The sequence below is a fragment of the Lepidochelys olivacea genome, assembly GCF_965140295.1.
Source record: "Lepidochelys olivacea isolate rLepOli2 genome assembly, chromosome: 1".
NCBI lineage: Eukaryota > Metazoa > Chordata > Testudines > Cheloniidae > Lepidochelys > Lepidochelys olivacea.
The window spans coordinates 35314445-35342156 of NC_140411.1; the positions used below are offsets into that span (position 1 = coordinate 35314445).

A 27712-nucleotide genomic window follows, 5' to 3' on the forward strand; every position below is an offset into this window, starting at 1 on the left:
CAACAAAAATGATTAGGGGACTGGAACACATGAGTTATGAGGAGAGGCTGAGGGAGCTGGGATTGTTTAGCCTGCAGAAGAGAAGAATGAGGGGGGATTTGATAGCTGCTTTCAACTACCTGAAAGGGGGTTCCAAAGAGGATGGCTCTAGACTGTTCTCAATGGTAGCAGATGACAGAACGAGGAGTAATGGTCTCAAGTTGCAGTGGGGGAGGTTTAGATTGGATATTAGGAAAAACTTTTTCACTAAGAGGGTGGTGAAACACTGGAATGCGTTACCTAGGGAGGTGGTAGAATCTCCTTCCTTAGAGGTTTTTAAGGTCAGGCTTGACAAAGCCCTGGCTGGGATGATTTAACTGGGAATTGGTCCTGCTTTGAGCAGGGGGTTGGACTAGATGACCTTCTGGGTTCCCTTCCAACCCTGATATTCTATGATTCTATGATTGACTGTGAAAAAAGCTAATGCGGTCTTGTGATGCATCAGGCGAGATATTTCCAGTAGAGATACCGTTAGTACTGTTATACAAGGCACTGGGGAGACCTCATCTGGAATACTGTGTGCAGTTCTGGTCTCCTATGTTTAAGAAGGATGAATTCAAACTGGAACGGGTACAGAGAGGGGCTACTAGGATGATCCGAGGAATGGAAAACCTGTCTTATGAAAGGAGACTCAAGGAGCTTGGTTTGTTTGCCTAACCAAAAGAAGGCTGAGGGGATATATGATTGCTCTCTATAAATATATCAGAGGGATAAATACCAGAGAGGGAGAGGAATTATTTAAGCTCAGTACCAATGTGGACACAAGAACAGATGGATATAAACTGGCCATCAAGAAGTTTAGACTTGAAATTAGATGAAGATTTCTAACCATCAGAGGAGTGAAGTGAAGCCTTCCAAGGGAAGCAGTGGGGGCAAAAGACCTATCTGGCTTCAAGATTAAACTCGATAAGTTTGTGGAGGAGAAGGTATGATGGGATAACATGATTTTGGCAATTAATTGATCTTTAACTATTCAAGGTAAATAGGCCTAATGGCCTGTGATAGAATGTTAGATGGGGTGGGATCTGAGTGACTACAGAGAATTCTTTCCTGGGTATCTGGCTGGTGAATCTTGCCCACATGCTCAGGATTCAGCTGATTGCCAAATTTGGGGTCGGGAAGGAATTTTCCTCCAGGGCAGATTGGAAGAGGCCCTGAGGGTTTTTCATCTTCCTCTGCAGCATGGGGCACGGGTCACTTGCTAGAGGATTCTCTGCACTTTGAAGTCTTTAAACCAGGATTTGAGGACTTCAATAGCTCAGACATAGGTGAGAGGTTTATTGCAGGAGTGGCTGGGTGAGATTCGGTGGCCTGCATTGTGCAGGAGGTCAGACTAGATGATCATAATGGTCCCTTCTAACCTTAATATCTATGAATCTATAAATCTGAAAGCATAACATAAAAGGTATCATTTTCATATGCAAATGGCACATAATTCCTTTCTACCGCATACATTAAAATTCACTTATCATTTCAGCTTTTGTCAGAGAACACTATCAGTTTTACATTGTGCCTTATCTATTGCAGGTCATCATAGCATCCTTTTTTCGATACTGATATTTTTCCTAACAAAATGTATTTTGGGTAGTCACAAAAATATGGGCAAAATTCCAATATTCACGGAGGCATTTTAGAGGCTATTTGCATTTCTTGGGTGGAAGAACATTTATTTAAAGTATCAAAACAGAATTTAGTAAGGATTGAACAGGTGCAGTTGCTAACATATTCACTAAGAGGATGGGGAAGATGGGCTGGATGGCTGCATGGAATGGTACTGGATTGAATGACCTTTAACGGTCAGAAGAAATTTCACTCTGTGCCACAGGGGAGACAGGAGCAGCAGTCTTCAAAAGGGCAAGAATACAAGTTAGCATTCTGAAGTGGGGATGATAAGTCTGAGGACTGCTAGGTCCGGAAGAAGGGAGACAGATGAGATTGCCCTATTTCTCATGAGTGCTTTTCTGTTGTTTGCCAGCTTGAAAGGACTTCGCCACAGCTAGAGAGAGTTGAAAGTAATATGAGATTCAAGAATTATTATTAATTCAGGCTATGATTTTATTCCCAGCAATAGCTCTTCTGGATCATTGTTCCACAATGAAGGATCTAGATGTCATGAAAAATATCTGTAATTCAAAACTGAACAATCTGCACATTAAATTTTAACAATTTAAATGCACAACTTTTATTAATATTTTATCATGCCATCTTTTCAGATTTATTACTTTAAAGTGAAATGTATCTAGCAGCTACATGTAAGAATGCTATGATTCTTTAAATCAGCTTCTGCACCAGATGGCTGGAGGATAGCTAATGTGACACCAATTTTTAAAAAGGGCTCCAGAGGTGATCCCAGCAATTACCAGCCTGGAAGCCTGACTTCAGTACCAGGCAAACTGGTTGAAAGTATAATAAAGAACAATATTCTCAGATATACAGATGAACATAATTTGTTGAGGAAGAGTCAACATGGTTTTAATAAAGGGAAATCATGCCTCACCAATCTACTAGAATTCTTTGAGGGTGTCAACAAGCACTTGGACCAAGGTGATCCAGTGCATATAATATACTTAGATTTTCAGAAAGCCTTTGACAAGGTCCCTCGTCAAAGGCTCTTACGCAAAGTAAGCTGCCAGGGGTAAGAAGGAAGGTGCTCTCACGGATTGGTAACTGGTTAAAAAGATAGGAAACAAAGGGTAGGTATAAATGGTCAGTTTTCAGAATGGAGAGAGTTAAATAGTGGTGTCCCCCAGGGGTCTGTTCTGGGACCAGTCCTATTCAACATATTCATAAATGGTCTGGAAAAGGGTAAACAGTGAGGTGGCAAAATTTGCAGATGACACAAAATTACTAAAGATAGTTAAGACCCAGGCAGACTGCGAAGAGCTACAAAAGGATCTCTCAAAACTTGGTGACTGGGCAACAAAATGGCAGATGAAATTTAACGTTGATAAATGCAAAGTAATGCACATTGGAAAGCACAATCCCAACTATACATATAAAATGATAGGGTCTAAATTAGCTGTTACCCCTCAAGAAAGAGATCTTGGAGTCATTGTGGATATTTCTCTGAAAACATCCACTCAATGTGCAGTGGCAGTCAAAAAAGCAAAGAGAATGCTGGGAATAATTAAGAAAGGGATAGCTAATAGGACAGAAATTATCCTGTTGCCTCTATATAAGTCCATGGTATGCCCACATCTTGAATACTGTGGGCAGATGTGGTCACCCCATCTCAAAAAAGATATATTGGAATTGGAAAAGGTTCAGAAAAGGGCAACAAAAATGATTAGGGCTTTGGAACTGCTTCCGTATGAGGAGAGATGAATATGACTAGGACTTTTCAGCTTGGAAAAGAGACGGCTAAGGGGAGATATGATTGAGGTCTATGAAATCATGACTGGTATATATAGGTGAAAAAAGACAGACATCCAATTTGTAATAGAAACAAGTTTCCATGCTACAAAAAACACTCTTGCTAGTTGGCACTCTTGTTAGCCTCATCAGAGAGGACAAGAATTTAATAATATAAAAAGAGAACATAAGAACGGCCATACTGGGTTAGACCAAAGGTCCATCTAGCCCAGTATCCTGTCTTCTGACAGTGGCCAATGCCAGGTGCCCCAGCAGGAATGAATAGAACAGGTAATCATCAAGTGATCCATTCCCTGTCGCTCTTTCCCAGCTTCTGGCAAAACCAATCTATGCTCTCCTCTGTAAAGAAGCTCCCTTCTAGTGGAATTTGAGTCATGTAGGAGAGAGAGTGTATAGAAAGCTTGCACTGCCACTACCCGTATTGTACCTCTTTTGCAGATAAAGAGAAGTCTTCAGTTTCCAGGACTATCATCTAGCACCTTACATTAGCACAAAATCACCTGTGTACCTAAGTACCTGTTTGGTCCTGTTTAGTCTTTTCTTAAAAGTGGGACCTCTAGGGAGAATAGTTTGGGAGGGATATTTTGAGCTCATATGAATAGAAGATGAATGTAGATAACTTCAGAACATGCGTGTCGGAAGCAGAGTCCCTGATTTAATATTTTTTGTTTGGATTTACACATGTTCTTGGTGCTGGGTTAGCAGGTAAATCACAACATACTTATTATACAGCATAGAGGTTCTTTGTGGAAACCAAACCCTCATTTCTAAGTTCATTGATCAAAGAACTCCAAACATTCTTCCAGATGTTGCATGCAGTACTCAAATAAGAGGAGACCAAGGACTAATGTAGATGGAGTACTCTTTGAGAGCATTGACCTTACTTACATTGGATGAACAGAATATTTATTTAACTCAAAAAAGGTTGTAACTAGGGCTGTTGATTAATCACAGTTAACTCAAGCTACTAACTAAAAAAAAATTAATCGCAATTTAAAAAAAATCATGATTGATCACAATTTTAATTGCACTGTTAAACCAAGCATACCAATTGAAATTTATTAACTATTTTTGGATATTTTTCTACATTTTCAAATATATTGATTTCAGTAACAAAGAATACAAAGTGTACAGTGCTCACTTTACATTATTTTTATTACAAATATTGCACTGTAAAAATGATAAAAGAAATTGTATTTTTCAATACACCTCATACTGGTACTGTAGTGCAATCTCTTTATCATGAAAGTGCAACTTACAAATGTAACTGCACTCAAAAACAAAACAATGTAAAACTTTAGAGCCTAAAGTCCACTCAGTTCTACTTCTTGTTCAGCCAATCGCTTAGACAAACAAGTCTGTTGACATTGCAGGAGATAATACTGCCCGCTTCTTATTTACAACGACACCTGAAAATGAGACCAGGCATTCACATGGCACTTTTGTAACCCTCATTGCAAGGTATTTATGTGCCAGATATGCTAAACATTCACATGCCCCTTCATACTTCAGCCACCCTTCCAGAGGACATGCTTCCATGCTGCTGGCGCTCGTTAAAAAAATGTGTAAATTAAATTTGTGACTCAACTCCTTGGGGAAAATTGTATGTCTCCTGCTCTGTTTTACCCACATTCTGCCATATATTTCATGTTATAGCATCTTGGATGATGACCCAGCACATGTTGTTCATTTTAAGAACACTTTCACTGCAGATTTGACAAAACACAAAGGTACCAATGTGAGATTTCTAAAGATAGCTACAGCACTCAAACCAAGGTTTAAGAATCTGAAGTGCCTTCCAAAATCTGAGAGGGATGAGGTGTGGAGCATGTTTTCAGAAGTCTTAAAAGAGCAACACTCCGATGTGGAAACTACAGAACCCAAACCACCGAAAAAGAAAATCAACGTTCTGCTGGTGGTGACTGACTCAGGTGATGAAACTGAACATTCGTCAGTCCTCAGTGCTTTGGATTGTTATCGAGCAGAACCCATCATCAGCATGGATGCATATCCATTGTAACAGAGGTTGAAGCATGAATATTTAGCACATCTGGCACCTAAACATTTTACGACGCCGGCTACAACAGTGCCATGTGAACACCTGTTCTCACTTTCAGGTGACATTGTAAATAAGAAGCGGGCAACATTATCTCCCATAAGTGTAAAAAAATGGTTTGTCTGAGTGATTGGCTGAACAAGAAGTAGGACTGAGTGGACTTGTAGGCTCTAAAGTTTTACATTGTTTTATTTTTCAATGCAGGGTTTTTTTATACATAATCCTATATTTTTAAGTTCAACTTTCATGGTAAAGAGATTGCACTACAATATTTGTATTAAATTAATTGAAAATGCTATTTATTTTGTTTTTACAGTGCAAGTATTTGCAATACAAATAAACATAAAGTGAGCACTGTACACTTTGTATTCTGTGTTGTAATTGAAATCAATATATTTGAAAATGTAGAAAACATCCACAAATATTTAAATAAATGATATTCTGTTATTGTTTATCAGCACAATTAATCACACGATTAATTGCTAATAATTTTTGGATGTTTTTCTACATTTTCAAATGTATTGATTTCAATTACAACACAGAATACAAAGTGTACATTGCTCACTTTATATTATTATTTTTATTACAAATATTTTTTTAATTTTATTGATCGCTTGACAGCCCTCGTTGTAAATTGAATTTCAATAAAGGATGCATGAGTTGCAAAAGTATAAAGACTGGGTTCACAAAAGGATCAGGTGCCTAAATGTCGCATCATCTAGATGCCAGAAGGGTGGGAGCCACGGCATTTCTCCAGCCAGGCACCAGCTCTTGCTGCTGGAAAAGAAGGCGCTCCAGGAAAACTGCCCTCCTTCAGAGTTATTCTCTCTTCTGTTAACAGAGGACAAGGAGCTGACCTCCCTGCTGCTTCCTCCTTACTTTAAACCTTGTTCCACAGCATGTAGGGTAATTGCACAAAATGGATTTGATGTGCATCATGGGGGAAAGGGAAGCACTTCACACTTCAAAATACTGCAAAAGAAGTCAGTATAACTGTGATTGTTTTAATTTCTCCCAGGGAGCATGGTATGCAGTATTTGCCAGGAATCCTGTAGGAACGGAGTCGTTTGTGTTCATGACTGCACTGTTGCTGGTGTTGGGGCTGAGAAGCAGGAACATGGCCCTTTCTGGGGGCCACTTAAGTTGCTAGAAGAGTTTGCCATTCCCTCTTCCTTTCACTCTTTAGGACCTGCAACTGTTAAGGAAAAATATAGTGGTGTTTTTTTCTCCTTACTACCCTTTCTTTCCACTTCCCCCTTGCAGACACAGTCTAATCCTGTATGTCTAGTATATTTAGCTTCAGAGAAAGTAAAGGTTAGTAAAACACAGGGTAAGAATGCTGTCTGGATGCATTGTCTGATGACAATAGATGGAGGAAATATCCCAAAGGATCTTTTTAGAGGTGTATTCCAATCTTCAACTTGTTTTAGGATGTTTAAAATGAATGTGTTCACTAACATTTAAAGTTTATACCTGTATTCAGCATTCTGCTATTCTTATTAAATTTCAGAAAACAGTAACCCGTGGAAAGTTGACTCTGGTTTGATAAAAGTAAATTACCACTGCAGCTGAAATTAGATCATATTTGCTAATGCTTTCCTCAGCTATGCCTTGTTGCATATCAGTTTCTGGCACATTGTTACCTAGCATGTTGATCCTAATGAACTCAGAAATTTTATGCTCAAACTCTGTGCTATTATCCAGACTTACTGAACAAACATGGTTTCTGGGGCATGTCAAAGTAAAATGGGGAAATGGTGTTTTATTTGAAAGCAGTGAATAGTAATTTTGGTCTCTAGACACTAAAAAATCAAAGGCAAAATTGGAAAGAAGATAAAAAGAATTACATTGTCTTATGTCTCAAAATATGATTAGTACATGATTTGACCTAAGGGAAGGCCTTTTGCCTAAAGATTAGTATTGTGTTCCTTCTAGCTTATAGAGACTCCAACAGATGGCATTGAGGGAGCAATTGATATCTCAGTTAGTAAGTCCCTTTGTATAAGGCAGTCATATTAAAGGCTTAATTCATGTAGTTTAAGAAACGTACCCACCTGTTCACACATGACAGAAGCCCAGATTTTCAAACCTGGATCCCTTAAATCCATATTTAGGCAGCTAAGTAAAAGAGGCTTAATCCTTAGGGACGCACATGTGTCTAACTTTGGTCACCCAGGTATGAAAATGGCAACCCTAGACATATTTACCTAAATTATTGGCTTCCTTGTGGTTAGACCTGTGTCGGGTGTGCAGGGGTGGAGAGATACACCCCACCTGTGTCCTTGTATAGAGGTGAGTGCATGGAGTGCTTCCTGCACTCCCTCCAATGTATATTCAAAAAGAGTTTCCTGAAAAAGTGTACTCTAATTGCAAGTTTAGTGGTTGCCATTAAAGAGTTATTTTCCCACAGCTTATCATATATCTGAATATTTCATATTTCTTTTGTACTTAGAGAAGGAAATAACAGAAGTATCTCAGAGTCTGAGAGTAAATATTGACTTTTAAACTGTTGTATATTTATCCTTTCTGAAATTTGCATTTTGAAGAAAAAGGAAATACAGTATAACTGCTTAATTGAACTTCTCTTAACCTAAGCCCCTGCACATCTGGATATCCACCCTGTCCTCCAATAGCAGTATTTATCATTCATTACTGCCTTGCTTCCCCAAATTCCTGTTTTTCTAAAGGCTTTGAATTTCTCTGAAACCACTGGAAAAACAGAATTGTACTGTACTGTTTTCAGGCAGTTGCCAGTGTTACCAAAAAATTGCTTCACTTCCTCTGCGCTTGTCTTCACATGAAAGTTAAAGTTAATCCGGAATAAAATAGGGTGTGAATTTAAACAGATTAACTATTGCTGCTTAATTCTATGTGTGGATGCTCTTATTCTGGAATAAGAGTGCTTTATTTCTCAGTAAGAGCCTCCATACATAAAGTTAATCAGTAATATATATTCCAGAATAACTCCCAGTGTAGATGGGCCTGTAGTTTTATATGGTTTTCTACTTCAATAGAAGACCCCTTTGGGGATCAGACAAAGGGTAAAAATACTATAGTAGAGAATATATTTGTAATTAGTCAAAACTTAAGAGGGGAAGTGCTTGACTTATATTGTAAAGGAGTTATATGAACCTAAAGTTGTATCAATGATAATGTGCAAATATGGTGGCCGCTGTTCATTTGGGGAGTGCTTGGAGAGTGTAGGAAATAAGGAAAGCTTTTTCTTTAAAATGGAAAATACACATTTTGGATGTTAACTTGAACCAATTGAGACTATCCTAGCAGATTTATTTTGGAAAAAAGAAAATCTTATATTTATAATATAATGAAAGGGGTGCTTTGCTAACTCAGATTAATGAAAAGTTTTTAAATATTCTCCTTGGAATTGCTTTGCAAAGCTCTTTTGATATGTCTGCAAAGTTATTTTTCATACTATATTTGTAATCGTCATATGCAAAATTAATCTACAACAGGCTGTTTTTATAACATTTTAAAAGCTGGTTTGACCACAGCAATAAGAAATCTAACATTGTTTTAGAAAAATATGAAATTAGTGCTTATCTCAACAATTGTATAGAGTTGTGTTACAACTTTTTATTTTTATTTTTGGGGGGAATGTGTTTGGGTATGTGGGAGATTCAAAGTTACAAGTGTCATTCTTGCTATGATAGAGAGATTTTTTTTTAAGAGGAAGGTACTTCAACATCTGTAAAGATATTTTGGCTCTGGAGTCACCTAATATCATCTGGAATTTTATTCCATAGTCAGACGCTGTCAACCAATAATGATTTGATCCCAGCTCTCACGCATTTCATGCTGGGCTTTATAAACTGTATTATCTGTCCCAGAGGGAAAAAACTGTGTAAGTAATTCATAGTTAGAAGAACATAAGAATGGCCATACTGGTTCAGACCGAAGGTCCATCTAACCCAGTATCCTATCTTCCGACAGTGGCCAATGCCAGGTGCCCCAGAGGGAATGAACAGAGGAGGTAATCATCAAGTGATCCATCCCCTGTCACCCATTCCCAGCTTCTGGCAAACAGAGGCTAGAGACACCATCTGTGCCGTCCTGGCTAATAGCCATTGATGGACCTATCCTCCAGGAATGTATCTAGTTCTTTTTTGAACCTTGTTCTAGTCTTGGCCTTCACAACATCCTCTGGAAAAGAGTGCCACAGGTTGATTGTACGTTGTGTGAAGAAATACTTCCTTTTGTTTGTTTTAAACCTGCTGCATATTACTTTAATTTGTTGTCCCCTAGTTCTTATGTTATGAGAACACACCAGTCATGAAATTTGGGCTTTAATGTAGCTTTAATGTAGCTGGGGCTTGATCCATTAAGTGTTTTAAAGATTAAGACGAAATCTTAAATAGCATCTGAAACTGACTAGAAACTAGTGGAGGGACTTGAACATAGGCCTGATGTGCTCCTCGTGGCCTAAGTCATGGAGGAGGAGTCAGGCAGCCAGATTCTGTACCAACTGGAGCATTGTGAGAGGCTAAGATGGCTTCATCAGGAGTTCTTTAGTGATCTGAAAATCAAAAAAGGGCATCCTACTGAAAAGTGGAAACATAGACATGTTGCAAAGGATGAGAATAAAAGAATAGCACAAGCACCGGAGGGACAAAATCAGAAAGGCTAAGGCACCAAATGAGTTACCTAGCAAGGGACATAAAAGGCAACAAGATGTTCTATTAATACATTACGAGCAAGATAAAGACAAAGGAAAGTGTACGTTCTCTGCTTAGCAGGGAAGGACAGCTAATAACAGGCGAGACCAAGATGCTGTTTTGTTTAAGTTTAAGAACAAAGTATTAAAATATCAATTTGTAAGCACCTAGAAGTTAATAGGGTTTTAAGAAGTAACCAATATGGATTTGACAAGAACAAATCATGCCAAACCATTCTAATTTCCTTCTTTGACAGGGTTACTCGTCTAGTGACTAAGGCTGTTGTATTAATTTAGATGGAATATATGGGCTAACATAGCCCAGTCAATGTCCAACATTAAATAGGGTCTGGGGTTTGGTATACAGAGATCTCCGCCTGCTTAGTACCATGATGCAAACACCATTAAAAGTTCTTTTAACCTTTTATTAAAATTAAAAAGAATGAAAAAAGAGCATTTGAAATGTTAAGTATTAAATAAAGCTTTCATTTTAACAACATTCCTTTTCCCCTTTATCTGTAGAGTGTTTTTAGAAAGAAAACCCCACTAATTGACTGTCTGTTAGATGGTAGTAACTGTCCCTTTTGGAGAAAAGAGAAAAAGTTAGTTGAGATGGACTAAAGCCGTTGATGTTGCTGCTGTTGTTAACGTCAGATTGTGTTTCCTAAAGACAAACATATACAAGAGGGAAGAAAAAAAGAATAGTAAAAATAGAAAAGTGCAGCTTCTCCCTCAGGTATTGATTTTCACTAGGAATCTCACTGCTGGAAAAACACAGGTACAGCACATGGTCTTATAAACCACTCTGAGACCTGGCAAACTTGTACCAGCATTGGGCTGTTTAGGGCACTGCTTTTAGCTTCCTCTTTTGAGACACAGGCTCACAGCAGAGTTGCAAAATATACCATCTTGGTGGGTGAACCAGACTTTTATTAGACAGAAGGAAAAAGGAGAGGGCTAGGAAAGGAAAGAAATACGGTAGGGAAGGAAAAGAACACACTGAGAGGGGGAAAGAGGAGGTGACAAAGCTGCACATTCCAGGTGGTCTTTGGAGTTAGCCAGAGCCAGTGGAGGTAACAGTGTTATCTGTATCCCATCTCTGGTCTGGTATAGTCAGGATATTTCTGAGGATCAGGACGACAAAGGTGCAACATTGTCAGGTACTATCCCAGGATACTGTGGTAATGGCCACAATGGTTGAACCTCACTTCTTTTCCCTTCTTTCAGTCGGCCAGCATCGCAGTAGCCATCTTTTTGCCCCAAAAGGGGAGTGATGGGTGGAATAGCCCATACCCTCATTATTTTGTCCACCAATTAGGCCTAATTTCTAACACACAAGTTTTTGGTCCATTCATTTCCAGTCCCACACTTGTTTACCAAGCATGATCTCAACACAGTCCTTGAATTATATAAGTGAGCCTCTCTTTGTGGACTAATTTAGTCTCTCTGTTTTTCTTTTGTACCGTTTCCCATCAACATCTGTTGTTAAAGGTATTGTGACATTTTATCAATTATCATTCACCTTTTACAAGTTAAATTACACATAGGGTAATTTTGTAGGCCCAATTATTACACCAGGGGAAGTAGTAGACTCGATATATCTTTATTTTGACACAGTCCCACATAGCATTCTAATATGAAAACTGGGGAAATGTGGACTAAATGCAATTACTATAAGATGGGTCACAAATGGTTGAAAAAATATTCTCAAAAAGTAGTTATCAATGATTCACTCTCAAACTGGAAGTCTGCATCTAGCTGGGTCCTGTGTAGGCCTGTCCTGGGTCCAATACTTTCAATATTTTCATTAATGATTTAGATAATGTAGTCGAGAGTACACTTCTAAAATTTGCAGAGGATGCCACACTGGGAGGAGTTGCATGCACTTCGGAGGACAGAATGAGAAATTAAAATGACCTTAATAAACTGGAGAATTGGTGTGGAATCAGCAACATGAAATAAAAAAAAGACAAATGTAAATTATTGCTGAAAAGGATCTGAGGGTTACAGTGGATCCTTAATTGAATTTGAGCCAACAATGTAATGCAATTGCGAAAAAGGCTAATGTCATTCTGCAGAGTATTAACAAGACTGTTGTATGGAAGACATGAGAGGTAATTGTCTGTTCTACCCTGCACTGGTGAGGCCTCGGGAGTATTGTGTCCAGTTTTGGGTGCTACACTTCTAGAAAGAAGCGGATAACTTGCAGAGAGACCAGAGGAGATCAACAAAAATAATAAAAGGTTTAGAAAACCTGACCTATGTGGAGATGTTAAAAAAAATCTGGGCATATTTAGTTTTGAGAAGAGAAGACTTGGTGGGGACATCATAGCCTTCAAATATGTAAGTGCTGTTATAAGGAGGATGATGATCCATTGTTCTCCATGTCTGCTGAAGAAAGGAGAAGACGTACTTGTCTTAATTTGCAGCAAAGGAGATTTAGGTTAGATATTAAGAAAATTTTTCTGATTATAAGGATAGTTAGGTACTGGAAAGGTTACTGAGGGAGATTGTGAAATTCCTATCACTGAAATTTTTTAATAACAGATTTCACAGACATCTTTCAGGTATGGTCTAGGTATACTTGTCCTGCCTCAATGCAGGGGGCTAAACTAGATGACCTCCTCAGATCCTTTCCAGCCCTACATTTCTATTATTTAATAATTGTGTTTACATTCAGCTTCAGATATACTCATTTACAGTATTCCAGCCTGGAGGTGACAAATGTATAGTTCACCTCATACAAGTACCATAGTGCAATCTCTTTATCATGAAAGTGCAACTTACAAATGTAGATTTTTTTTGTTACATAATTGCACTCTGTGACGTTCTGTACCTCAGGGCAACACCATAGACCCCCCCATGTTCATCCTTATAAAATGATTGTGTGGTATCCAATGCAAAGTTTGTCATGTCGGGTGTCTTCGGAAGGTTCATGATGCACTGAGCATTGTTGTTATAATGATGTTATAGTAATTGTTGTTACAATAATGTTATAGTAATGTTATAGGTTATAATTTCATGTATATAGTTATGAGGCTGAAAATGTATTCTCATGACTTAAAGCAAGCCCAGGCAAAAACTCTCCAAAAGCAGAGGGGCAGTTCATACCTCATCAGGACATGTATGTGACAAACCCAGCCCAGCCTCACAGCAACAAAGGACACTGGCCTAGGCAACAACAAAGTATCTGTTGGACTCTCTAGTGAGTCACCCCCCTTCCTTTGGTCAGTTTGCGATGAGGTAATGCTCACCTGATTCTGGGGTGGGGCAAAGCCAAGAGGGAAGAAAGGACATGATAAAAAAGGAAAGACATTTGCCATGCTCTTCCTATCTCTTCCACCTCCATCTATAGACACCATCACCACCAAGCAACTGAAGCACTGATCAAAGGGGAGAGCCTGGCTGAAGGGCAACCAGCCAGCCTGTGGTGAGAAGCATCTACATTTGTAAGGGCATTGAAAGTGTTAAGATCAGCTTTGAATGCATTTTGCTTTTATTTCATTTGACTAAATCTGCCTTTTTATGCTTTGATTTATAATCACTTAAAATCTATCTTTGTAGTTAATAAATGTGTTTGTTTATTCTACCAGAAGCAGTATGTTTGGTGTAAAGCATGTCAGAGACTCTCCTTGGAATAACAAGCCTGGTACATATCAATCTCTTTGTAAAATTGACAAACTCATATACGCTTGCAGTGTCCAGTGGGCATAACTGGATACTGCGAGATGGAGGTTCCTAGGGTTGTGTCTGGGGCTGGAGATATTGGCTAGTGTCATTCAGTTGCATAATCCAAGGAGCAGCTTCCATGCCAGAGGCTATGCATGAACACCCAGGAGTGGGGGGTTCTCACAGCAGAGCAGGGTAAGGCTGGATCCCAGAGTCAAGGATTGGAATGACCTAGCAGATCACCGGTCCAGCTAACACCAGAGGGGGACATCATACACTCAAAAACAAAACAATGTAAAACTTTAGAGCCTACAACCACTTAGTCCTACTTCTTGTTCAGCCAATTGCTAAGAGAAACAAGTTTGTTTACATTTACACAAGATAATGCTACGCACTTCTTATTTACAGTGTCACCTGAAAGTGAGAACTGATGTTCACATGGCACTTTTGTAGCCAGCATTGCAAGGTATTTATGTGCCAAATATGCTAAACATTCATATGTCCCTTCATGCTTTGGCCACTATTTCAGAGGACATGTTTCCATGCTGATGACGCTCATTAAAAAAATAATGCATTAATTAAATTTTTGAATGAACTGCTTGGGGGAGAATTGTATGTCTCCTGCTCTGTGTTTTACCTGCATTCTGCCGTAATATTTCATGTTATATCAGTCTCTGATGAAGACCCAGTATGTTGTTCGTTTTAAGGACACTTTGCTTGCAGATTTGACAAAACGCAAAGAAGGTACCAGTGTGAGATTTCTAAAGATAGCTATAGCAGTCGACCCAAGATTTAAAAATCTGAAGTGCCTTCCAAAATCAGATCAGACCGGGGTGTGGAGTATGCTTTCAGATGTTTTAAGAGAGCAACACTCCAATGCAGAAACTACAGAACCCAAACCATCAAAAAAGAAAATCAATCTTGTACCTGTGGCATCTGACTCAGATGATGAAAATGAATATTCAAAGTCTGCACTGCTTTGCATCGTTATCGAGCAGAACCTATCAGCAGCATGGACGCATGTCCTCTGGAATGCTGGTTGAAGCATGAAGGGACATATGAATCTTTTGTGCGTCTGGCATGTAAATGTCTTGCAATACCGGCTACAACAGTGCCATGAGAATGCCTGTTCTCACTTTCAGGTGACATTGTAAACAAGAAGTGGGCAGCATTATCTCCTGCAAATGTAAACAAGCTTGTTTGAGCGATTGGCTGAACAAGAAGTCGGACTGAGTGGACTTATAGGCTCTAAAGTTTTACATTGTTTTATTTTTGAATGCAGTTTTTTTTGTACATAATGCTACATTTGTAAATTCAACTTTCATGATAAAGAGATTGCACTACAGCACTTGTATTAAGTGAATTGAAAAATACTATTTTATTTTTCCAGTGCAAATATTTATAATAAAAATAAATATAAAGTGAGCAGTGTACACTTTGTATTCTGTTTTGTAATTGAAATCAATATATCTGAAAATGTGAAAACATCCAAAATATTTATATAAATAGTATTCTATTATTGTTTAACAGTGTGATTAATCGTAATTGATTTTTTAATCACTCGATTAATCGTGATTCATTTTTAATCACTTGACAGCCCTAATTATAAGTGTATTTTACCTGTATCTTTATTTAAACGTTTTTTTTAATTTAAAAGGATGTCCTTCTCCCATTCTGTACTGTACACCGATGCAAGTAGCAATTTCATGTTTACTTCTATGATCTAATGAAAACTTTTTGGTACTGCAATATTCCCAACCATAATTAATTATATTAATTCAGACATTAATGGAGTGAAATCTGATTGTCAACTGTGCCGGCCTTTTTAATTAGATTAAACATGTGCATCTGTATTCCTGCCAATATCTCTCTTTAACAGTTAAAAGTTTATTTGAAAACACTAATAAAATGAATTTATTAAATATAAATTGAAATAATTGTGTGGCCTTTTATAGTATGCAAAGCAATTTAAAGTCTGTCATAATCATCATCCACGATTATTACTGTACAATAAAAGGTATTACTGTTATTTAGAGTCAGTAAAGGAAGTGTGCAGACAAGAGCAATTAACTGCATATCTTTAGCTAATGAAAATGGAAACCAAAAAAACCAACTTGTCATAATTGTTTGGAATGAGAGCTCATAATCTATGTTGTGACAGATTTAAAGGTCACTGAATTAAATGTTTGAGTATGGTGGAAACATGATGGAGATCTCTTTTGACACTTTGACAGAGAAAAAACTACCATTATTTAAGTGATAGTTTAGATGTATTTTAGATGACTTCCCATTTCTAAGTTAATTTTATGGAAGCAGCCTATTAGCAATTTAAAGAAATCAGAGAAGTATGCTTTTTTTCAGCAAGATGTGGGCGTTTGGTAAGTGCTACCTGCAATTATAAAAGTTATGTAGCTTCACAGCTTTTTTATTCACTCAGAATCCAGAATAGACTCATAGATACAGTTACATGGATTATGGTACTTAGCAAAGAGCACAACTTGTCATCCTTTCTATATGGTGATAACATAAAGAATTTGTGAGCTGGTATTTATTGGTTTAGTATTAGTCATTAACTTTTCTGTATACAAATATGAGACTTGCGACTATTTGTAGAATTGCACCACTAAACTACATTTAGAAGTGTATGCTGTTGTTTAATATTTATATAACTGTAACATGGAGAAGCCACAGTCAGGAATGAGGCCCTGTTGTGTAAACAAATATGAAGATATCCTCTCTGACCTGAAGGGTTTACAATCTAAGGCCCAGAGTTTAAAAAATGGGATCTTAAAAGTTAAGGCTCTTAAATCCTAATTCAGACACCTAACCAACTATCATGATTTTTTCAAAAGTGCTGAGCACCCAGCAACACCCACTGACATCAGTGGAAACCGCTGGGTTCTCATTACTTTCAAGAATTGGGCCTTTCATTCAGGAGCTTAACTTTAGGATCCTGGTTTTGGAAATTTTTGGCCAAGACGTATTTACGTTACACAGCATTGTGACCAAGTTGAGTAAATTTTAAATCTGAAAGATCACAGTTCAGCAAGTATTTGTTTCACAGTTCATATCTACATTTTGAGAATATCAGATTCCTTGATTTGAAATTGTTGTTTTGGCGTTTGGCATTAAAATTGCAGAGGGAAAGGGTCTTGGAGTGCTCAGTGTGAGCAAGTGCTAGGTGATTAAGCATTATTGTACTGAACAAAACAAAGCTTAAAACCAAAAAACCCTAAACTGAAATGTAATATTTATATAAATAAATTGTTATTCCTTTGTCAGAGACAAGCAGTACTAGAATAACTGCAGGCAGCGGATAGGTCCCTGATGCTCAGGCCCCAGTCCTGCAAACACTTATGCACTTGCTTAACTTTATGAATAAGAGTAGTCCCATTATTTTCTAATCAAGGATATGTTCAGTCATGAAGGAAAGATAGTTCCACCGGATTCATGTATAGTGAGCTGTTTTCACTGAAAAGTTTTTTAGTGTGCTAGATTTTGGCAAGAGTCTCAGACCTTTTCAGTGAGTGGTTAAAGTGGGAGTAAAATGTTCAAGAGATGTCTGCTGTGGAAAAATATCTAGAAGGGTAGTTAATAGCCTATGTTTTTTTAAGATTGCAGACACCTTTTGTATTTGTGTCTTTTAACAACATTTGGGGTAAAATAATGGAAAGTAGGAGACAGCTCAGCAGTTCACTATAATTAATAATGAAAACAGCAATTGTAAAGATTGAAAAGTAAGACACAGGTTATGTCTTGCATCTTAATGGCATTTTATTGATATAATGGTGGGAAGTTCAGAGAATGTAGCTCAGAAGGAGATGGCTCATTTCTTCAGCTAACAGATCGTAAAAGAGTTGAATAGTCTAAGAACACAATAAATGTAAAACCAAAATTTTCGAACTTAGGTGCCCACAGTTACATATCTGCATGTTTACTTAGGCACCTAAATAAACCTCCTGAGTTTCAGGGGTGCGGTAACTACTATTAATTTTAATTAAATGCTGTAATGACAGAGACTATGAAGTTTAATTTTCATTTCATGTCCCTAGTCCAGTTATCAAAGTATCTGGAGTTGCCTTCACCAATTACATTGAGAAGACATATCTAAGACGTTTAGAGCTTAACCTGCAGTTGAAAATGCTGAATCTGCAATTCTCAAGGAAACCATGAGCCAGATGTTACCCTGAGTCATACATATGCAAACTTTCTTCAGTGGGGATGAAGCTATGTGTGTAACTGTGGCAATACTTTGCCTCATTAAATTTTGTTCTCAGATCAATCATTTACTAATTGAGATAAAGGAGACTAGGTCCATGGTCAAAAATCATGATCAAACATGACTCAGCGAAACACCACCTCAGAAACACCTTTATAAGCCTCAAATGCTGCAATATAGAGTATCATAGAAACAAAGGGGCCTTGTAAGGATTTATGACCAAAATAATTTTGCAGTTGCATCATTCAGTAGTTCAAGAATCCTTGAAGAAAGTGCTGAATGTAGCATTGAGGAAACTACCATTTTTAATTACTAGAGGTATTCAAGAGCAGACTAGTTATGAAATTAAGAGATTCAGGGTATGTCTACACTACGAAATTAGGTCGAATTTATAGAAGTCGGTTTTTTAGAAATCGGTTTTATATATTCGAGTGTGTGTGTCCCCACAGAAAATGCTCTAAGTGCATTAAGTGCATTAACTCGGCGGACCGCTTCCACAGTACCGAGGCAAGCGTCGACTTCCGGAGCGTTGCACTGTGGGTAGCTATCCCACAGTTCCCGCAGTCTCCGCTGCCCATTGGAATTCTGGGTTGATATCCCAATGCCTGATGGGGCTAAAACATTGTCGCGGGTGGTTCTGGGTACATATCGTCAGGCCCCCGTTCCCTCCCTCCCTCCGTGAAAGCAAGGGCAGACAATCATTTCGCGCCTTTTTTCCTGAGTTACCTGTGCAGACGCCATACCACGGCAAGCATGGAGCCCGCTCAGGTAACCGTCACCCTATGTCTCCTGGGTGCTGGCAGACGCGGTACGGCATTGCTACACAGTAGCAGCAACCCCTTGCCTTGTGGCAGCAGACGGTACAGTACGACTGGTAGCCGTCATCGTCATGTCTGAGGTGCTCCTTGTCGCCTCTGTGAGGTCGATCAGGAGCGCCTGGGCAGACATGGGCGCAGGGACTAAATTTGGAGTGACTTGAGCAGGTCATTCTCTTTAGTCCTGCAGTCAGTCCTATTGAACCGTCTTATGGTGAGCGGGCAGGCGATACGGACTGCTAGCAGTCGTACTGTACCATCTTCTGCCGAGCAGCCATGAGATGTGGATGGCATGCAGTCCTTCTGCACCGTCTGCTGCCAGCCAAAGATGTAAAAGATAGATGGAGTGGATCAAAACAAGAAATAGACCAGATTTGTTTTGTACTCATTTGTTTCCCTCCCTCCCCCGTCTAAGAGACTCATTCCTCTAGATCACACTGCAGTCACTTACAGAGAAGGTGCAGCGAGGTAAATCTAGCCATGTATCAATCAGAGGCCAGGCTAACCTTCTTGTTCCAATAACGACAATAACTTAGGTGCACCATTTCTTATTGGAACCCTCCGTGAAGTCCTGCCTGAAATACTCCTTGATGTAAAGCCACCCCCTTTGTTGATTTTAGCTCCCTGAAGCCAAGCCTGTAAGCGCCCCTCCCAGCATCAGAGCAATGGCAAACAATCGGGCATCTGAGAGTGCTGTCCAGAGCACTCTGATGGGGCTAAAACATTGTCGCGGGTGGTTCTGGGTACGTGTCGTCAGGCCCCCGTTCCCTCCCTCCCTCCGTGAAAGCAAGGGCAGACAATCGTTTCGCGCCTTTTTTCATGAGTTACCTGTGCAGACACCATACCACGGCAAGCATGGAGCCAGCTCAGGTAACCGTCACCCTATGTCTCCTGGGTGCTGGCAGACGCGGTACGGCTTTGCTGCACAGTAGCAGCAACCCATTGCCTTCTGGCAGCAGACGGTGCAATACGATTGGTAGTCGTCCTCGTCGTGTCCGAGGTGCTCCTGGCCACGTCGGCTGGGAGCGCCTGGGCAGACATGGGCGCAGGGACTAAATTTGGAGTGACTTGACCAGGTCATTCTCTTTAGTCCTGCAGTCCTATTGAACCGTCTTATGGTGAGCGGGCAGGCGATACGCACTGCTAGCAGTCGTACTGTACCATCTTCTGCCAGGCAGGCAAGAGATGAGGATTGCTAGCAGTCGTATTGTACCATCTTATGCCAGGCAGGCAAGAGATGAAGATGGCTAGCAGTCGTACTGTACCATCTTCTGCCAAGCAGCCATGAGATGTGGATGGCATGCAGTCCTTCTGCACCGTCTGCTGCCAGCCAAAGATGTAAAAGATAGATGGAGTGGGTCAGAACAAGAAATAGACCAGATTTGTTTTGTACTCATTTTCCTCCTCCCCTGTCTAGATCACACTGCAGTCACTCACAGAGAAGGTGCAGCGAGGTAAATCTAGCCATGTATCAATCAGAGGCCAGGCTAACCTCCTTGTTCCAATAACAACGATAACTTAGGTGCACCATTTCTTATTGGAACCCTCCGTGCAGTCCTGCCTGAAATACTCCTTGATGTACAGGCACCCCCTTTGTTGATTTTAGCTCCCTGAAGCCAACCCTGTAAGCCGTGTCGTCAGTCGCCCCTCCCTCCGTCAGAGCAACGGCAGACAATCGTTCCGCGCCTTTTTTCTGTGCGGACGCCATACCAAGGCAAGCATGGAGGCCGCTGAGCTCATTTTGGCAATTAGGAGCACATTAACCACCACACGCATTATCCAGCAGTATATGCAGCACCAGAACATGGCAACGTGATACCGGGCAAGGAGGCGACGTCAGCGCAGTCCCGTGAGTGATCAGGACATGGACACAGATTTCTCTGAAAGCATAGGCCCTGACAATGCATGCATCATGGTGCTAATGGGGCAGGTTCATGCTGTGGAACGCCGATTCTGGGCTCGGGAAACAAGCACAGACTGGTGGGACCGCATAGTGTTGCAGGTCTGGGACGATTCCCAGTGGCTGCGAAACTTTCGCATGCGTAAGGGCACTTTCATGGAACTTTGTGACTTGCTTTCCCCTGCCCTGAAGCGCATGAATACCAGGATGAGAGCAGCCCTCACAGTTGAGAAGCGAGTGGTGATAGCCCTGTGGAAGCTTGCAACGCCAGACAGCTACCGGTCAGTTGGGAATCAATTTGGAGTGGGCAAATCTACTGTGGGGGCTGCTGTTATGCAAGTAGCTCACGCAATCAAAGATCTGCTGATATCAAGGGTAGTGACCCTGGGAAATGTGCAGGTCATAGTGGATGGCTTTGCTGCAATGGGATTCCCTAACTGTGGTGGGGCTATAGACGGAACCCATATCCCTATCTTGGCACCGGAGCACCAAGCCGCCGAGTACATAAACCGCAAGGGGTACTTTTCGATAGTGCTGCAAGCTCTGGTGGATCACAAGGGACGTTTCACCAACATCAACGTGGGATGGCCGGGAAAGGTGCATGATGCTCGCATCTTCAGGAACTCTGGTCTGTTTCAAAAGCTGCAGGAAGGGACTTTATTCCCAGACCAGAAAATAACTGTTGGGGATGTTGAAATGCCTATATGTATCCTTGGGGACCCAGCCTACCCCTTAATACCATGGCTCATGAAGCCGTACACAGGCAGCCTGGACAGTAGTCAGGAGCTGTTCAACTACAGGCTGAGCAAGTGCAGAATGGTGGTAGAATGTGCATTTGGACGTTTAAAGGCGCGCTGGCGCAGTTTACTGACTCGCTTAGACCTCAGCGAAACCAATATTCCCACTGTTATTACTGCTTGCTGTGTGCTCCACAATATCTGTGAGAGTAAAGGGGAGACGTTTATGGCGGGGTGGGAGGCTGAGGCAAATCGCCTAGCTGCTGGTTACGCGCAGCCAGACACCAGGGCGGTTAGAAGAGCACAGGAGGGCGCGGTACGCATCAGAGAAGCTTTGAAAACCAGTTTCATGACTGGCCAGGCTACGGTGTGAAAGTTCTGTTTGTTTCTCCTTGATGAAACCCCCCGCCCCTTGGTTCACTCTACTTCCCTGTAAGCTAACCACCCTCCCCTCCTCCCTTTAATCACCGCTTGCAGAGGCAATAAAGTCATTGCTGCTTCACAGTCGTGCATTCATTATTCATTCATCACACAAATAGGGAGATGACTACCAAGGTATCCCAGGAGGGGTGGTGGAGGAGGGAAGGAAAATGCCACACAGCACTTTAAGCACAGCACTTTAAAAGTTTACAACTTTAAAATTTATTGAATGACAGCCTTCTTTTTTTTGGGCAATCCTCTGTGGTGGAGTGGCTGGTTGGCCGGAGGCCCCCCCACCGCGTTCTTGGGCGTCTGGGTGTGGAGGCTATGGAACTTGGGGAGGAGGGCGGTTGGTTACAGAGGGGCAGCAGTAGCAGTCTGTGCTCCAGCTCCCTTTGCTGCAGCTCAACCATACACTGGAGCATACTGGTTTGGTCCTGCAGCAGCCTCAGCATTGAATCCTGCCTCCTCTCATCACGCTGCCGCCACATTTGAGCTTCAGCCCTGTCTTCAGCCCGCCACTTACTCTCTTCAGCCCTCCACCTCTCCTCCCGGTCATTTTGTGCTTTCCTGCACTCTGACATTATTTGCCTCCACGCATTCGTCTGTGCTCTGTCAGTGTGGGAGGACAGCATGAGCTCGGAGAACATTTCATCGCGAGTGCGTTTTTTTTTCTTTCTAAGCTTCACTAGCCTCTGGAAGGGAGAAGATCCTGTGATCATTGAAACACATGCAGCTGGTGGAGAAAAAAAAGGGACAGCGGTATTTAAAAAGACACATTTTATAAAACAGTCGCTACACTCTTTCAGGGTAAACCTTGCTGTTAACATTACATACATAGCACATGTGCTTTCGTTACAAGGTCGCATTTTGCCTCCTCCCACCGCGTGACTACCCCCTCAACCTTCCCCCCTCCCTGTGGCTAACAGCGGGGAACATTTCTGTTTAGCCACAGGCAAACAGCCCAGCAGGAACGGGCACCTCTGAGTGTCCCTGAAGAAAAGCACTCTATTTCAACCAGGTGACCATGAATTATATCTCACTCTCCTGAGGATAACACAGAGAGATAAAGAACGGATTTTGGTTGAATGCCAGCAAACATACACTGCAATGCTTTGTTCTACAGTGATTCCCGAGTACGTGTTACTGGCCTGGAGTGGTAAAGTGTCCTACCATGAAGGACGAAATAAGGCTGCCCTCCCCAGAAACCTTTTGCAAAGGCTTTAGGACTACATCTAGGAGAACCGCAAATGCCAGGGCAAAGTAATCCTTTCACATGCTTGCTTTTAAACCATGTATAGCATTTTAAAAGGTACACTCACCAGAGGTCCCTTCTCCGCCTGCTGGGTCCAGGAGGCAGCCTTGGGTGGGTTCGGGGGGTACTGGCTCCAGGTCTAGGGTGAGAAACAGTTCCTGGCTGTCGGGAAAACCGGTTTCTCCGCTTGCTTGCTGTGAGCTATCTACAACCTCCTCCTCATCATCATCTTCTTCGTCCCCAAAACCTGCTTCCGTATTGCCTCCATCTCCATTGAAGGAGTCAAACAACACGGCTGGGGTAGTGGTGGCTGAACCTCCTAAAATGGCATGCAGCTCATCATAGAAGCGGCATGTTTGGGGCTCTGACCCAGAGCGGCTGTTCGCCTCTCTGGTTTTCTGGTAGGCTTGCCTCAGCTCCTTCAGTTTCACACGGCACTGCTTCGGGTCCCTGTTATGGCCTCTGTCCTTCATGCCCTGGGAGATTTTCACAAAGGTTTTGGCATTTCGAAAACTGGAACGGAGTTCTGATAGCACGGATTCCTCTCCCCAAACAGCGATCAGATCCCGTACCTCCCGTTCGGTCCATGCTGGAGCTCTTTTGCCATTCTGGGACTCCATCATGGTCACCTGTGCTGATGAGCTCTGCATGGTCACCTGCAGCTTGCCACGCTGGCCAAACAGGAAATGAGATTCAAAAGTTTGCGGTTCTTTTCCTGTCTACCTGGCCAGTGCATCTGAGTTGAGAGTGCTGTCCAGAGCGGTCAGAATGGAGCACTCTGGGATAGCTCCCGGAGGCCAATACCATCGAATTGTGTCCACAGTACCCCAAATTCGAGCCGGGAACGTCGATTTAAGCGCTAATCCACTTGTCAGGGGTGGAGTAAGGAAATCGATTTTAAGAGCCCTTTAAGTCGAAATAAAAGGCTTCACTGTGTGGACGGGTGCAGGTTTAAATCGATTTAACGCTGCTAAATTCGACCTAAAGTCCTAGTGTAGACCAGGGCTCAGAGTAAAGGGAAACCATGCACTCTGGATAGAGGATGAAATGGAGGACCAGGGAGGTCTTTTCCAGCATTATATCCTGTAACTCTGTATTATAATGTAGATATAATCTAATTCCTATCAAAATTATATACTCTTTGTATAATCATACCAGATATTTTGAAGGGAAATTACTGGAATATACTTTAAAATACTTCTTTCACACTGCAGCATGAAAATCAAACTTTCTGAATTTAAAAGATGATTTTCATAAAAGAAAATCAGAGATCATAAATTGAAAGAAATTCAGTAATCTATCCAAACTAAATAAACTAATAACAGTAATGGTGATGACATTTTTGTGGCACACATCCCCATTTGGAAATAATTTTAATTAGAAATTATGGTTACCAAAGGTGAAATAGGAATGCTAGAGAACACCCTAAAAAGCCAGTGTTGGTATGCAAAGAGCTGAGTTCTACAAACGGGCTGCATTGTACAAAGGTTGGAAGGCTTTTTAAGTTTATTCATATTGGTGAGTCACATCAGAGACATACAAAATAAACTACTATCTTCAAAATGATAAATGCTGTTTGGTTTTGTTTATTTTCCGGTTGCGGGTACCAAAGAGTAGGAATCAGTGTTCCTCTTTAAGATTATAGTACATTTATACTAATAAATCATTTATACTAACACATTTAACATTAAAGATAGCTGTCAAATTTGCACCAACTCAAAGTACTAGAAGATAAAGCAATAAATTACTGGTTTAATTGTTCTCCCAATTAATGGGCAATACATTTTTTTTTTTAGAACTGGGTAGATAAAGCAGAAAAAAAGACACTGCTCTCAGACACCCTTGACCTCTCAGAGCTCTTCCATCCAGACACATTTCTTAATGCCTTACGCCAGGAAACTGCAAGGTAGGTGACATGAAGCAGCCTATTTACACATTTCTCAGTTCCATTATTCCCCTTTCCCCTTTATATTCATTTTTTATTAGTGTGCCTTCATTGTCAAGAAGCACACTTAACATATTACTCTTCAAAATAGAGTCCTTAATCATTTTATTTTCTTATTATTTACACTGAGGTAAAATAGCTACTTAGTTAATTCAATGCTAAAAAAAATCCTTTACTTTGTTGTAGAATTGTAAATGTGTTTTTCTTTTAAATCTGTATTATGTGATGTAATAAACAGTGTGAACATCTTATTCCTGTTTTTATATTTGAATTTCCTATTACATGTGTGTGACATTTAGGATATATTTGTTTATCTCTTAGAGTAATGAGCTGTTCGGTGGACAACCTTAAATTTGTAGCATCGTGGAAAGGTCAAATTCAAGAAGCAAAACTCCAAGTTAAGGTACTGTGCCCACTTAGATTTCCATCTGAATTTCTGGAGCTTATACATAACAGAAAAATAGTGGTTAGAATCACAATATAGGTGTTACAAAAGTGTTGCTGAAATGTCTTATTGTGGCAATCAAAGCCTGGTGTTTCACTGAATCGAGGGATCTTTCCAACAAAGATCGCTGCCAGGTGAAGTACTGTACCTGAGATACAAAGGATCGTCAGTAATTTATGGGTACAAAAATATTAGTACAGTAGAGTATTATTATTAATGTTCTTCAGAGGTAAAGGAGAGGATAGGGACAATTTTGTTTTTTGGTTTTAGTTTTAATTTTGGGGTGTTTTTTTTTTTTTAGTTATCATTATCATTATTATTTATAATTATCATCTTAGAACTGTTCTTCCTCTGTTCTCTTCACGGTCGTTCAAACAAAAATTTAAACTATAATCCTGTCTGATAATCTCTAACAGTTGTCCAGACAATACTTAAAGACCTTGTGGCATTTAACAAGACATATAAAGGGACATAAAAATAAGTAACTTTAGCATCATGGTGAACATCTCCTTTTTTAGGAAAACTGGCTCTAATGACCAAGACTGTGTGTAAGGAATTGCTGAATTTCTGAACTGGGATTTTGAAAGGAGTTAGGTCTCCAAACCCCATTGACTTTCAGTATCTATGATGTGACTCAATCTCATTGATTTTTAATGGACAGCTAACTCTTTAAGTTCTCATTAAAATCCAAACTCTAATCACTGATACATTACCAGCACAATCTGTACCCAATCAGTATCTAAGACATTCTTTTGTAAAGGAATCTCATGTATTGTGTATTAAACACTATATATAAAATATGATCCAAAATACATACTGCATCGCATAATTAAAGACTAAATACTTTATACCAGACTATAGCTGTAGTAAGTGAGACTCAGAATCTTCTTCTTCCTCATTGTGTGGATAATTATAGTAGCTGAGAGGAGGTCATGCAAATCTAACTTTCAGTTGACAAGTTGTGTAAACTTTGGGCTAAATTGACATTGAGTCTCCTTAACTATGCCACCAAATGTGGACATCGGTTTTCATGTATAGAAATCCCACAAACTCAAAAAAGGGCATCTTCATGTGCAAAGTTTTCAGAAGCTCCTTTGAAAATTTTGTCTTGTATGTTAAAATAACAATTAGAAACTTCTCTCTAAAGAAGGTGCTTGTGAATTTAGTGTTCATAGAAAGAAGCTGAACTGACAGCCTTGGACAGTGAAATCCTGTGTTAACGCATAAAACATGTAAAGCAAGGCAGCAGCAATAGAGGCCACCTGAAATGATTCCACCAGTGTGCTCAACCTTGCCTTGCCTTACTGTTAAAATGAGAGTGCCTTTTAATTTCTATGATTCAGGTTCCAGGTGTCTGTCCTGAAACTCAGTATTTCCCATGGAATTGACCCAAACTGTCTGAGAGATTGCTGCTCTCAAGGCTACATTCCTTTGGAACAGTGAAACTTCTAACCAACAGGGAGAGGCTTATGAGCGTAGGAGACAAAACTCTCACAAGAGCTAGTTCAAGATTATGGCACTCTCTCTGTCTTTAGAGATAAGAAGAGTTGCAGGCCTTACTTTCAGAATTCTTTCTTCTACTTAGCTTTCTCCTTCATAAATTCTTTATACACACACTAACACAGACACAAAGACCCTATAATCTAACCAAGTTCATTTTTCTACAATTGAGAAAACAGAAGGAAGGATACTGTTACTTTTATTTCAAAATGCTGTTGTTTTTAATTTGAAATTCTATGTAAGTACTTGGATGGATGGATGATAGGTAGGTAGATAAGATCATAGGTAGGCAAGATTAGATGGATAAAACTGTGGAAATGGAAAGACCTGAGAATCACACCAACACCAGAAGGAGGCTGATTTGTGTAATTGGGGACTCCTTAATAAGAATAAACAGGCCTGTCACCAGAGCTGATCCAGAGAACAGAAGAGTGTGTTGTCTACCAGGAACTAAGATATGGGATGTGGACCTCAGGCTAAAGAGAATCCTGATGGGAGCAGGAAAGAATTCACTGATTGTCCTTCAAATGGGAAAAAAATGACACTGCTAGATTCTCGCTGGGATGCATCAAGAAAGACTACGCCAGTCTGGGGAAGATACATAAAGAAATGGAAACATAGGTGATCTTCAGTGGGATTCTACATGTCCCTAGAGGAGGAGAATGAAG

At 40.3% G+C, this 27712-nt stretch overlaps 1 protein-coding gene across 1 annotated transcript in view; it reads left to right on the forward strand.

Annotated features, from left to right (window-relative positions):
* The window catches only part of DYNC2H1 (dynein cytoplasmic 2 heavy chain 1), a 393773-nt gene that overhangs the window by 353281 nt on the left and 12780 nt on the right, over positions 1-27712 (forward strand). The window contains exons 86-87 of the mRNA XM_084624374.1: positions 24951-25060; positions 25421-25502. Coding sequence (XP_084480500.1) covers positions 24951-25060; positions 25421-25502 — 192 coding nt within the window. The remainder of the gene's footprint in view (positions 1-24950; positions 25061-25420; positions 25503-27712) is intronic.